Source organism: Monopterus albus, unplaced genomic scaffold (assembly GCF_001952655.1).
Source record: "Monopterus albus unplaced genomic scaffold, M_albus_1.0 scaffold146.1, whole genome shotgun sequence".
Classification (NCBI taxonomy): Eukaryota; Metazoa; Chordata; class Actinopteri; order Synbranchiformes; family Synbranchidae; genus Monopterus; species Monopterus albus.
In genome coordinates, this window is record NW_018128026.1 from 9358 (window position 1) to 23555 (window position 14198).

The 14198-nt window shown below is 40.2% G+C and overlaps 1 protein-coding gene across 4 annotated transcripts; it reads right to left on the minus strand.

Annotated features, from left to right (window-relative positions):
- Window positions 1-8: 8 nt before the first annotated feature.
- Window positions 9-12670, minus strand: ccdc138 (coiled-coil domain containing 138). Of its 4 annotated transcripts, XR_002276078.1 has the most exons (16): window positions 12361-12670; window positions 12119-12158; window positions 11918-12032; window positions 11743-11843; window positions 11278-11441; window positions 10847-10984; window positions 10111-10230; window positions 8491-8568; window positions 8090-8209; window positions 7316-7468; window positions 7097-7213; window positions 5399-5609; window positions 3883-4056; window positions 1467-1605; window positions 680-881; window positions 10-385 (listed from the first exon to the last, which is right to left on the minus strand). XR_002276078.1 is itself a non-coding variant. In XM_020614460.1 (15 exons), exons 1-15 carry the CDS (start codon window positions 12445-12447, stop codon window positions 755-757), a joined length of 1884 nt encoding a protein of 627 aa, XP_020470116.1. In that variant the 5' UTR covers window positions 12448-12670; the 3' UTR covers window positions 9-754. The 4 variants fall into 4 exon arrangements, 3 of the variants coding, with proteins under 3 accessions (XP_020470116.1, XP_020470118.1, XP_020470119.1); XM_020614460.1 differs by having other exon boundaries at window positions 9-881; XM_020614462.1 differs by lacking the exons at window positions 10-385; window positions 680-881 and adding an exon at window positions 1722-1839 and having other exon boundaries at window positions 1521-1605.
- Window positions 12671-14198: the final 1528 nt, after the last annotated feature.

Below are 14198 nucleotides of genomic sequence, written 5' to 3' on the forward strand. Positions count from 1 at the left end.
TTATTGTTGAAAATAGTGCTTCTTGTCATGTTTGTACAGTTATCTAGACAGAAATAAATTTCATTCATTCAAGTAAACTGGAATGTATATTCTACAGTAGATATCTGAAAACACAATACACTGTAAAAGTTTCTTCAAACCCACCATCTTCAAGCTCTTACCTGAACAGAAGTTTTGCAAACTAACTACAATGCAGTTCAATCAGGAATTTGGATTCTCTAGTGCCCTTAAGAGATTGGGTAGACTCATTTCAAATCCAGATCACCCAAGCACTTCCACATTTATACAAAACATATGGATTTCACCATTTTGTATGCAGTCCAGTCTTCTTCAGTTCTTCTTGTTTATTGCCATTAAGAAGCTTCACAGTCACGGCCTTCTTCCACTGAGCACATGAGACAGCCATTAGGGCCACTGGCAAGCATGACACTCATTTAATAAAAAGGTTCTGCATCACAGATAAAAAACAAAACATCACTGTGGAACACAAAAACAGAGGGGTCACAAAGTGTGGAACACAAAATGTTATAAAATACTTCGAACAGACAAGAGAACTTCGAAAACATGTCACTGTGTGTCTACGTAAGCCATGTTGTTTGAAGTACAGTTGAAAATACGGTAACTACAGTTTGAACACAGGATATCAAGCAATGTGTTTCAGCAGCGACATGGAAATCACCTGTGTCTTAACTAGTAAGTCTGAGTGCTTGAAGGCAGCTTGAATCCATGAAGCAGGGAAACGCAAATGTGTGCATTATTTAAGATTGTGCAGGATGGACCTGAGGTTGAGGCGGAGGAAGGCGTGTGCATGGTTGGTTTTGTGATAAAGCTCTTGTAACTGGTGGTGGAGGGAGGACAGCTCAAACAGACGACAATTCTTCCTGCACAAAACAAAATAAAAAGGAGACAACCACCTGTCAGACATTCAAAGAAACATACTGTATGTGAGTCACTCTTATCTAGTACTCCACTAGTGTACTCCAGCTAGATAGCTAATTACTTCTAGTTTTTGATGATGATGATGAGCAACTGAGTCCAGGAAATGCATCACTAAGAAAACCTCTTCACATGCACACTGTGAAAGTAACACATTTTGAAACATGTGTTGGCTTCAGCACACGTGCAAGATCAAACGTATATACTGTATTGCAGCTCAGATTCCATATTCATCTGCAGGTTCACAGAATTTAACAATGGTCTGTGGCAGCTCAGAGGAACAAAGTACAAACCCACTATAAAGCTTTATTAATATATACACTGGATACAATTCAAAAGGAGAAAACGCTCTTGGAACAGACAGTATTACACTGGAAACATGAGTCTTGAGACTCAGACTTCTATTTTCTGACTTGTGAACATCTCTGGGCTGCATATGCTCAAGCCTGCAGGTATTTACTACCCAGGATCAGATGTGTTAAATCTTATTCAGGGTGTGATTTTATCAGCATGGAGATCACCGTGTCTACCTAATGCTGGAGAGCTTATGCAGTAGGATCGAGAGCTTCTCCAGTGATGGGAGCTCCAGACAAGGACGTTTAATGAGCTGGGACGCCGTCTGGAAAAACTCCTCACAGCTACACGCCTCCAGGAATGGATTTAAGTAGCCTACATGGACACAAACACAAGCACACTAGAACATTATTAAGAGAATTTCTCTGTTGACCAATCCGTTTTTGTCCAGTGTTTAAAACTTCATGCAAACAAACCATGAAGACACTAACAATCAAAGTGAGTGAGACGAGGTCACAGATGCTGGTCAGAGAGATTCTGCGATGACTGTATGTAAAAGAGCCTCCATGCTGTCAGTTAACTCTGACTTTCCCTTCATCAAACCCAAACCTCAGACACAGAGAAAAAAAGAGACAATAGCATCACTCTCCACACAGATGAGATGATTTTTAAAATTAATAACAGCAGATATCCACCTTATAGTTTTAAAAAGCATCAATTCCCAGTCAACAACCATTTGTTTCTACTAAAGGCACATTCCAGCTCCTTCTATAAAAAGCAACTCTGTTTTAAACAGAGGGAATACAGTCAGAGCCTGGGGGGGAATTTTTGAGCTGGTACAGAGGTTTTACTGGCATCAAATCACAGCAGACGATTGGACATGGAAGAGCAGGTTCACATAAGAAACGATAAGACAGGTAGAACCTGATAATAAAAGGAGGATAAAGCAGGAAAGGTTAGTTTGGTCAGCAATAACATCAACTCCCCTCAGGATTATAAACCTACCATAGAGAAGTTACCATATGTTACTGACATGACTTTAATGTATTAGCATACTTTTACAGTTTTTCTTTTATTTTGATACAAGTGAAATTAAAAAGTGTTTAACTAGTGAACATTCAGTGTAATGTCTGCTGATAGGAGCTGGACAACATGGCTGTTGGTCACCCTGCTAATCCTGTATCTGAGCAGAGTTCTTCAGTCCAAACTCCAGGAGCCTGACAAATGTTTGTAGAACTGATACAAACGCTGCCAAGACTTCTTAATGTGTGCTATGTTGTACACATATGTGGCGGTAATGGATACAAGACACAGAAATACAGACACATTCCTCATGTCTGACGGCTAACACAGGTTCTGTGACACATCATAAAGTAAGAACAGGGGTACAAGGTTCATTTCTAAAGAGATTTATCCAGGTCTTAAACTGTAACACCATCAAAACATATAATGACAAATACTTTTCTACTATGGCGAGCATAGAAAGACTGCCCACACATGTACCCACAAAGACACACAAACACACTCAGAGTAGGTCCATATGTGACTGTGGAAGTTGAATCCACCCTGTGAAGCAATTTGGTAGTCAACATACCCACCGTTTACCAGATGTCAAATCCAGTAAACCCCTGTTACTGATTGTATTTGTGTACATGTGTGTTGATATGGTCAACTGTATTTTTATGCTATTCAAGAAAAGTGTTATGCACCTGGTAGAGAATGTGACTGAACTTTATACAAGCAGTCAAGCTGTCACAGTGACACTCTGACACAGTTCTCCTGAAACACATACACACACACAGCTCCAGCCGCAGTTGTCTCTTGCATATGGCTCTGCTATGTATTAGCATACAGCAGTCTTAAATGACGTGGCTCATTACCCTAATGAACTCACTGTTCCATGGAAACACACTGCAGCTGGTCTCTCCACCTTTTTCTCTGCTGTCAAGTCTTTTGTCTTTCTAGAAACAGAGCCAGGAGGTGGTGGAGGTGCAAGGTGTTATGCACACAGCTTCTAAATCTAACACTTGACCAATGCTTATGAGTTGGGTGAGCTCAAAGAAACCACGACTTTTCACATGTGGTTTTTATGTAGGGATGAGAGGGAGATGCTGCAGGAGGAGCAGGTATAAATCAAAAACAACAGTGACAGTAAAGACAGTCTGGGTCAGAAGAGTGATCACAGCAGCTGATGGCGGCACGTATGCACACAGTGGCCCGGGGCCCCTTGGCTCCAAACAAAATTTCGTTGTATGTGTCACAATGTTACAATGACAATAAAATAAAGCTTCTTCTTATAGGGCTATGCCAACAACCTTGGCCATGGGAACATGTTTCAACTGGGGGATGCTGGTGAGATAGCCACCACCCTAAACATAATGGACATACACTACCATATTTTTCTATGAAAGCAATAATAATCATGTAGGCTAATTAAACATAAACAAAATACAGGCTACACACAGTTCTAATTAATAGAGATGTTACACTAATTTTCTATATTCAAACTGAAGCTGGGTATTAAGCTGATGTACATAATGATTTCTTTATTTGAAGCCTGACGTGGAAACCTAATGGTTATCACTCTTGATACAGTCATTACATAAGACTGATGAGTACTGCACCATAGTCATCTGACATATGCCTACTTACGAGATTGCTCAGTGAGCTGCATCAGGATGTCTATAGGTGTGTGTAGGCCTCCACGGCCAGCCCGTAACACTGACAGCAGCACACACACTCCTCCGTAGTGTATAAACAGGCCTCGGCTCTCCACAGACATGAGATCGGTATGGAGGATATCCAGAGCCTGGGCCACTACATCAGCTGCAGATAGGGAGAGACATACCGTATGTACAGTACATACAGAAACGCTTGATCATGTTTTAAATTGGTGTAAAGTCACTAAACCTCAAGTTGAGTCTCAAGTCCTCAGTGTCCGAGTCACCAAAGAATATTCCAAATCGAGCCCCCGTTACCTGAGTTCAAGTCCTCAAGGCCTACATTAAACACAATTGACACAGCTCTCACCATTGCAAAAGGAGTGTGACACAACAGTCGAACAGATGTCTGGACTCCTGCTGTGTGATCAAGACCATATGTTTTGGATTATGATGTCTCTGTGCAATAACAGCAAGGCTTTGGAGGTAAGAACCCACGGATCTGCTAGCATTTTCTTATTCAATGCTTATGATGCAAGTGAGACAACCATAACTGCTGTGAATAACGCATCATTTGTCAGTTTGTGGGTATCAAATCCAGACATTTCAACAGTGGATTGTATCACCATATTGCATCACCCACTGAGTTACAGCATATGCTCTGTGACCACCTCAATTAATTGTAAGAATTTCAGAAGTTCTTTCCAATGACCAAAAATGCTAGATTTATACAACCTGTCAAAAGCCTTCTTTTTTTTTGGACTGAAATTGATTAACCCCATCTTAGAATCGTATCTATTATGTGTAAAATCCCAGCAAACCTGTGGGGAAAATAACACCTCTGCAATATACTTAATGTGGTTTTCATCTGTCCAGACAAGAGGGGAAAGCAAACCTGGGAAGCAGATTGACAATAAAAAGCCCTTAAGCATTACCAGCAGGAAGGTCAGTTCAGAGGAGACTTTCATAAAATATGTCGGCAGTTATCCACTGAGTTCCTGAAGATTTATAGTGTGAGGGGCCAAGGAGCAAAAACTGCATAGAGATAAAAGCTCCAAGCCCCTTTTTAAATATCTGTATCAGAACAATACTAAAACCATGCTAGTGGCTCTGTGAGGGTGATGCTCTTTGTAAAGAAAACAAGCCCGTTAGATAGACAAAAGCAGAAATCCACAGTTTGGTTTTGATCAGATTAGTAGTCATGGTGGAAGTGGAATGGCCACATGCTCTTAATAACATTAATAACACATGCAGTAAGCAAATGTCTACAATATTCAGTTAGTTTACAGGGTTTTCCTTGTATCTGACCTTTAGTGTAGCAATGTTTTTCTGATTTAATCAAGAAATAATCAACACCTTTATTGACAACGAAATCAAGCTCCCCCCACCGCTGCCGAGTCGTTATTAATCCTACTGCGGTGCTTTACGTCCACTATTTGATACCTGCTTGCGTTTTCCAAATAAAAAGCCACACATGCAGTATGTACATGTGTGTTCAGTATTAACACCTTGTGAGACAGTGCGGAGGATGATGAGTGTAGAGAGGATACGTGTGTGATGACAGGGGCTGCGGTAAAGGGGCCGGTTCCTGAACGGCCGGGCTGCCTCACTGCAGGACTTGGGCAGGTCTGAATCTTCACACTGCAACACTGCTGACTGGGCTGCAGGCTTTGACACTTCCTCCCCTATCCTCCGCAGAGTGGCAGACAGCGCTACATGCTGTGCAAAATACACACATGCACCCACTGGTTAGTGCAAAGAACATACTGTATAACAGTTCCTGCCCTCAGTTACTTCTGTTATACAACTGTCAAAAACAGGATGACATGCCCACAGTGGTCATCGAATGTGGGGTTCAAAAATACAAGGTCAGTGTGACAGGAAGCCGGCAGGTTTCTTCTCTGACTGAACTAATAACTCAGGGCAGTGAGCTACCTCTAATATTTAAGATTTATGTACTTCTAAAGCAACAAAGAGATGTTTCCATCTTCCAGTATTTGTTATCTTTTCCCTCCAGTTATGTATTGTGGCCCAACTCATGGTTTGTGTTTGACAACACATATTACAAGAGTAACTGAGCACGTGATTCCAGCTGGTCATCAACAATGTTGCTGAACGGATACGATATGGCCTGTGTTGTGTTTGGTTTCTGATTTCTGAGGGATGCACATTTTCAGTTTTTTTTTTTTACTACAAAGACCTTAATCGTGCAAGTAAACCTTAGAACTGCAAGGACACAGGAGGTGGTGATGGTGGGGGGGTATCACACCTTTATTGTTTTGAATTTTAATTTGTATTTCTTTTGTTTTATAATTGGGATCAAATAATGAAATGGTTAGTGATTATTTGGGACCACCTAAACTTGAATTTTGTTGCTTCTGGGGAAGAACAGGCCTCTTTTGGTGGATCTCTTTGTCACCGCCCCCTGCTCCAGTCGTCTGCTCTCCTCTGCTGTGCAGATGAGATGCAGCACATGTCAAACCCATGAAGAGGGCAGAAAAGAGTGTCAGCAGCTTGAGGGAAGTGCCAGCATGCCAAATTTAGTAAAATGCATAAGTGCTGGTACTGCGTATCAGCACAAGCCTGACCACTTAGAGCACTGAGATTAATAGAAACGCACACTGCAATACCAAGTCCAATGGTACCAAAATCCCAGGAACTCCTGCAAGCCCAAACACCAATAAATACGAAAGGGGTGGGCCGGAATATTATAAGCATCTTGCTGTAGAAATATAATCTTGTACATTTGTGCTGTTATTTTCTGACAGTGCAAATAATCTATTAAGAAAGGAGGAGGATGCTGCTGAACAACTATTTTTTCAGAGATAAACTGGCCCTCTTTCCAACTGATGCACCCTTTGGTCTCATGAAATATAACAGTGCTAGGCTGTGCTGCGATTTTGGCATAGTGATCTCAGACAGATCAGCAGGTCATGTGACACCATCTGTCCCAGAGATAACTCTGGCACACAGTCCCTACAAAGAAACAATAAGCTACTGGGAACTTTTCCTGAACATGACACATACTGCTCTTTGAAGTGTCACAACTTCAACCATTACCAGGGGTTTTAAGATCCAGACACTGCTAGGTGAAAATCTGCAAAAACTAAAAACAGAGAAGCAAATTTCCCACATTCTATTGTTACTGTAATCATTATGCTTATTACTACTTGCTGCAACAGCCCAGTTTACCCAGACATCTTTACCTGTGTGCTATTGTCCATGTGTCTCAAAACCCAGTGGATGAGGCGAAGAAGGTTTAGGAGTAGCTCTGGTTCTGAGAGAGGAGCATGATGAAGCTGATCTGCTAATAACGGCAGCACCTAAGAAACCATGGATAACTGAACTTTAATCCTAATAAATGTTTCTGAGGTCATGACAGCAAAAATCCAAAGACAAGCATGAAGCTACAGGGAACATGCCACCTTGAGGCATCTCTCATTGAGTACAACATCCAGAGGCAGACACTGGCCTGCACCTTTCCTTTCGTTCCCTGCTACTGATGAGAATGTCTGTCCATCAAGTACCCAGTCGAGCAGAAGGGCCAGGAGCTTTAGTGGCGTGGGACCGTAGCTGCCCTGAGGGAAGGAGGGTGAAATGATAAAGGGTTAAATAATACTGCTGTCATCTACAAAATGGTGACTACGGTTAGCATTTTGAACAGACCTCTATCATCCATCAGGTTCATATCTTGATCAGAAGATGAAAGAAATCAAGCTTTGAAAAAACATGACTCAAATTTAAAGCTTTATGTTTGAAGTTCGTCCATGGGACATACGGGCATTTTTCAAAAAGTAGGAACATTGCATCAAGAGTCTGATTTCACTGAGGAGCCTAAAGGTATTAATTAAAGTGTAAGAAAAAAGTGTGGTAATGGAATTAAAGTTTGGTTCAGTCAGTACTGTGAACAGAGACAGAAGAAGTTAGAAATGTCTCAAACTAAGTTCATCTTCATCCGCAACAGTGACGATAACAAAATCACAAACTTGATCATGCCTACTGGCAGAGTGGAGAGAAAGCCTGGATATGTTTTAAATGAGCATGTTAGTGTCTGGCTAACCATGCTGAAGGATGCACACTGTGTTGCTTTGTTTAATTCATAATAAATGAAGAACTACCGCCACAATTCCAGCAGAATCCGATGGCCGACAATACACGTAACTGTAAACCACACACAGAAATACATTATGTTGAAATACCTTGCTGCTGAGTCGTCCAGGAGCAACACGTTTCTCCTTTTTGGCTGGTTTAATACACTCTAGGCTCTTAGCACACACATTCTGACTGCCTCTGGATGCTGTGCTCTGTGCACATTTCCTCTGAGAAATCAATGAATAAATCAGTGAATGAAGGTATGAAAAGTGTCTGTTTAACCTTTAAACAAAGATAACAGAAATTAAAAATGAAGTTCAACTATTTCAAAGGTAAAAGATTATTAGTCTTAAATTATTCTTATAGTGAAAAAGCTTCACACAACATTCAGACCATCACGGGGCAGAAAGAAATCGATTGTCAGACCGATTCTACTTAAAAGTTCCATGACTCGGACCATATAACACAGAAGGAATGAACATCTGTGACCTGATTAATGTGCTCGTACCTGGAGGTTCTCAAGCCGAGCCTGCACCCTCTTGGACTGACTCTCCAGCTTCTTATTCTGCTCACTGAGCTCACTCAGCTGTTGATTTTAAAAATGGAAAATGTCAAATGGATGGATGGAACCAGTCAGTTTATTTACTTAGATACACGCCTATGGATTTTGCTTCTGAAGCAAAGAGAACTTAATTTAGCAGCAGCAAAAGCTCATGAAGTTTCCAACAGACAAGAAAACGAGTGCGGACCCAGTGATCATACATCACTGTTCTATTATTCAACATTCAAGTTCAAGATGACTATGTTATAGCACCCTCCTGTGGCCTATGCTACTAATTGCCTGGTAGGAGCCTTCAGCCATGACAAAAGGAAGATTTGATCAGTGGCTTTTAATTTTTGGATTATTGGCAAACTTCTGGCAGAGCAGATGGATTCAGATGGAACTTGTCACTGTCTTCATTTTGAATATTAATTATAAACAAAACGCACTGTACTAAATGTTCAGACCTATTACTATTATACATTACAAATGGAAACCACGATGCCTGCAAGTTTACACGCTGTGATAACACTGATACCTAAGAAGAGTTCAACTTCCCTGAGTTCTGGATGTTATGGTGATATGGCCAAAAATATTATCGGTATACTTTTTAATATTGGTCAGTATCAATAATTCTTATTAATACATATAACAAGAAGGGTGACACATTCAACAAACCACAAGGATACATATAGTACAATGTGTTTTAGTGTGTACTACTGAATATAAGAACATTTACAACATTTCAAGGAGCATATTTAGTTGAAGATCGAATTCTACATAAATCACAAGCTTTGTTACGGCTGTAAACAATCATTGAGCTTTGAATCAATAACTTGATATTCACTGTAGCCAACATGGTTTAACATTTGTGCTTATTATGCTCCTCAGCTGTGCAGCTAGACAACATGTCAGTAGTGGTGGTAAAGTGTGTAAAGCAGCGCTTGCACTTTCCCCTACATTCTGCTTAAAGCTGAGACAGCGCCGTTTGTTTATACCGAGCCAACCACAGTTTTCTGCTGTTCTCACTGACATCATGTCCTAAACTGACTGACAAGGCAGACAGAAGCGACTGCTGCTGGGGTTTAAACTAAAGCTACGACAAGAGGCTTGTTAGCAAGCTTGTGTCCTAGTGCTGCAGTCTGGGAGCACAGATGTTGATTCTCTGCACCGGGATGGTAATGTTACCTTATCAAATCATAGGTCTCTTGTGCTTCCTGTCATTGTCAGCACAGGTCAGCTGCATAGGTTGCAATGGGTATTTCTCTGGTATTAATGCAGCTTTAGAAACTCTGGCCATTTCCAAATAACTAGTTTTTACCTTTCCAACAATGTCTCTTGCTTGTTTTGGCCCTACATGTGTCAGCTACTGTATGTAACCCAACTGCTATGGCCTAATAGGATGATTGTTGACCCAGATGGAAATAGACACATTATCAACCAAAGATTACTTGTACACTTATCATGTACTATGTAATTTATCACACCACTGAAATGCCAAAAGCATAAAAAACACTTGCCAATAGTTAACTATTTACCGACTTTAACAAAACAAGCAGTTATTGTTTGTTGTTCAACACTTCCGACCTGTTTCTTCATGTTGTCATTCAGCTCCTTAATGGTGTCAAAGCTGGATTTGAGCCTCCTGTTCTCTTTGCTCCTCTCTCGAAGAAGCTCCTTCAACTGGCTCAGCTCCTGCTGGTGTTTCTGGCAACACATACATACACATTATCAAAATACAATCATGAAAGTCATTACGCTTCAGTGCTACATTATGCTGAATTTAATTTGCACAGTATGAAAGCCAGTCTGCATCATTCTGTTCTGATATTATTAAAGATTCTTTGTGACCAGGAAAGCAGTTATATAAAGTTGATTTGATTTGTTTAATTATGCGTGTTTATCTTATTACTTGATTTGGAAAGCATCAAAGGCTAAAAATGAAGGGTTTAGAGATCAGGTTGGACTGTGGCATTTCTTGTCTGTCAGTATGTCTGAGGTTCATTCATTTCTAGACTGTAGATGACAGATTGGTTTATTTATTAGAAAGATTATATTACACTTGTAATAATGCATATAAAATGCTGATTTAATTTAGGTTTCAAGGGAGAGTGTTGTTCAAGCTAATTCTGTCAGACCACAGACAATATATAAACAGAATTATGTTAAAACGTGATTAGGCAGTGCGTCATATCATTTTCAATGTTTACTTCCTGAAAGGAGACAAGTGGTACTGAGGAAGAAGAGAAAACAAGGTGTGGTGAAGAATGTAAAACCCATCCCTTGTATTGAATGTGACTGGATGAGTGTATTTGTGTCTGACCTCCTCCACAGCCAGTATGCGAGTGTGCAGCATCTCCTCCAGCCCGGCCACCCTCCCAAAAGCCTCCTCCTGTTGTTTTAGCCTCCTTTCTCGCTGGTGCAGCTGTCTTTCGCACTGTTGTTGGCTTTGTCGCTCTGCCTGTATGTGCGCGCACACACATCTTAATTTATGTTATATACAATATTCCTTCTCCAACATAAACTTCTGACTCAAAAACTCCAAACTACTCCTCATAATCACCTGTACAGGGAAAATGCAACAATAACAATAATACACAGGCAAACTTACATTATGATGCAAGTCGATGTGTAATGCTTGACAAACATGTGTAAGTGTCTTCCAATGGCACATACAGTATGTAACCATAGTCACACTGCTTTCCCCCTCTGAGTTTACTGGTGACTGTCATTACAACGATTCTACTCTCTCACCTTTAGCTGTTCATAGATGGTCATCATCTCCTGGTAAACCCTAGCTACTACTAAAGAAGAAGAGCAGCACGAGTCAGGGAACCGGGGAGCCCGCTCCAAATCTCTGTCTGTTTCTGTTTCAGAGGACCCAGGGCTACCATCCAGACAGGAAGGCAGAGTCACATCTAGACAGAAGTAAAATAAAGCCCAAGAACTGCTAATTATCAGTTGTATTTATCTCCAAGGCTGTAAAAAAGTCAGAAATTCCTCACATAACAGTAGACTAAGTAAATACAGCAATTTGCAAGAACACAACTCAAGGACTAAAGCCTGGGGTGTGATTTCTTTAATGCAAAATCCTATTAAGTCAAGAAATGCTTGGGAAAATTATTTCAGCATCAGCCAGTTCAGGTTTTCTGAAAGGTGATCAGTTGTCAGTTAGAGTCCAACACTGGTGACTGGTATCCTGCTCTGACACATACACACCTGTTTCAGTAAACAGCACATGAGAGTCCTGAAAAGGGGCAACTGTAGAATCCCCACTCAGGTCCTCATTACTGCCGTGCAGACTACGATCACTGCCAAATCTTAGAAAAGACACAATACTAATCACCAACATGTACATTTGTATAATTTGTAAGAGTAGTGCCATGAAACTTACTGGTCAGGATGGTTGGTAACTGCTTTGAACAGCTCATGTAAAGTTTGGCTGTAGTATTTCAAGACTTTGCTTGGTTGTTTGGATCTCTGAGCCAAAGTGAGCCTTTGTACTGCTTCTAAAATAGAGAGATAAATGACTCTGTGCCCAATCACAAGGGGTCAGTCATGTGATCATGAATAGGTTCATGTGTAGTAAACCCACCGTTACTGGTTCCTGGGGAAATATCGTCTGAAGGTGGCAACTGACAAGCAAGACAACACCTGTTTTAGTTTAAAGTGTCAGCAATCGGATTAATCACGACTATTATGTCAAAAGGGTCGATTTTTTTGTCGTGTCACTAAGTTACATTAAACTTTGACAACAAGCGACCATTAGAGCACGTTTGCACATAAAGTCATCAGACAAGCGGAGTTTGCCTCAGTTAAAATGTCGAACTCTCAAACCTGTTTTCTCCTCCTTAAATATTTCTGCTTAAGCTTCTCTGTTGTATCAGCTACTTCCGACTCGGTGCCTTGACATTCCTGGTTCATGTTGCTACTTTTTAACTATTACAGACGGTGATGTTAATAAAAGCTACACAGGTTGATTCCATACACTTTTAGCTAGTTCGCTAACAATAGTGTGAAGTAAAATGCAACAATTTCCGGTTGAAGCATCTGAAATAAAAGTCTTTTCATAAATATAACTTAATTTTTCGAATCATTGTGGTATACTATTTTGAAAATCCAATCCTTACGTTTCCGATATCACTCTACTTACGTAGATCAAATTAACGCAACTGCAACCAGCCGTACTCGATTTGGGAACCAAAACAAAATCCAAATTTGGCGGATGAATGAGCACGTCATGATAAAACTGTTTCTCAGTTCGAATAGCGCCTCTAGTGGTGGACGACAGCAACAACTAGTAGGCTATACTGCATACATAGAGTACATACAGTATATGGAATACGTATACTGTATAGTGAAGATTGTTGGCCGAACAGCTTATTTAATTTGTCACTTTTGGTTTGGTTGTCTTCTTCTCCCAGTGTAAAATACTTTAATTTTACCTGTTAGTAGGCTATCCTTTTAAAACTGCACTCCAGACCTATATGTTTGCTATTTATAACAAGTTTTTAGTGAGCCCATAATCTACTAATCTGTTCTGTCTCTTTGCCAAGTTCTAATGTTGTATTTACTGTATTTGTTTTTTTTAAAAAGTCAGCTGAACAACTTCGAAGAGCTGCTGCAGTTTTTAATGAAAGAGAGGAAATCTGATCTGAACCCTGAACTGGGCAGGGTTTTATAAATTAACTAATTTAATCCGTTTGTGATGTCCTCAGGCAAATGACTTTTTTCTGATGCTGATTGATGGAGTGACTTTCCCATTTAGCCACAGTGTAGTTGCACCAGTGAGCCAGTGAGTGTCAGTGCCTCATCAGAGACAACAGGATAAGGCTCATACAGTATATTCCAGTGAGCCACGGCTTGTCTTTGTGTAGTCAGTAAACTGTCTCATTTTCAGCTACAAGACTGATCCACATATTGGTACTCTATAAAGTTCATCTGTATACAATATGTTCAGTATAATGAACCCTTGAACTCCTGATATTTAGTCAAAAAAATAATTAACAATAATTTTGCATAATTAGTCAGATTCCTTAGTAATGGATATTAACACCATCATAAATTAAAAAATACATTACCAAAATCTCTCTGTCAACTCATTCTGAAGAGCTACAGAGATAAAAATAAACAATTAAATAAAGATATTAAAGTGAGTCTTTGTTTGAGATATTTACAGATTAACCTTGTTGCACTCTGAGTGCCTTTCTAGTCCACAGTATAGTAATTAGCCATTATGTGTGGCATGCAGTGCCAAGTTTGCTCTAGACTTGAACAGTCTGCAACTAGGCTTAAAGATTAATGCCCTTTTTCTCTTTGGCTAATTACCAGCCACGGCCTTTAATACACACTCTCCTGATTCAATCACTTTGCCCCTGCAGGCTTGACATGGAGAGAAATTGGCGAGAAAACATATTAACACTGATCTTCATTAATGAGCTATTTGTTTTGTCCACTTTGTATGGAAATTACTGTTCTGTTATATTAATTGGTTATAAAAGTTACTCATTCAGAGTTTTTGTCCATTTGTGTCAAAAAGAGACAGTATGTGCCTGTGTTTATAGGTTTGAGTTGGTACTGGGTTAGAAATAAAATCAGGTCAATGCTTAGTGTAAGGATTATGTTTTCGGTCAAGGCTGAGTTTATAGGCCATATAAAACAGCACACAGGGAGCA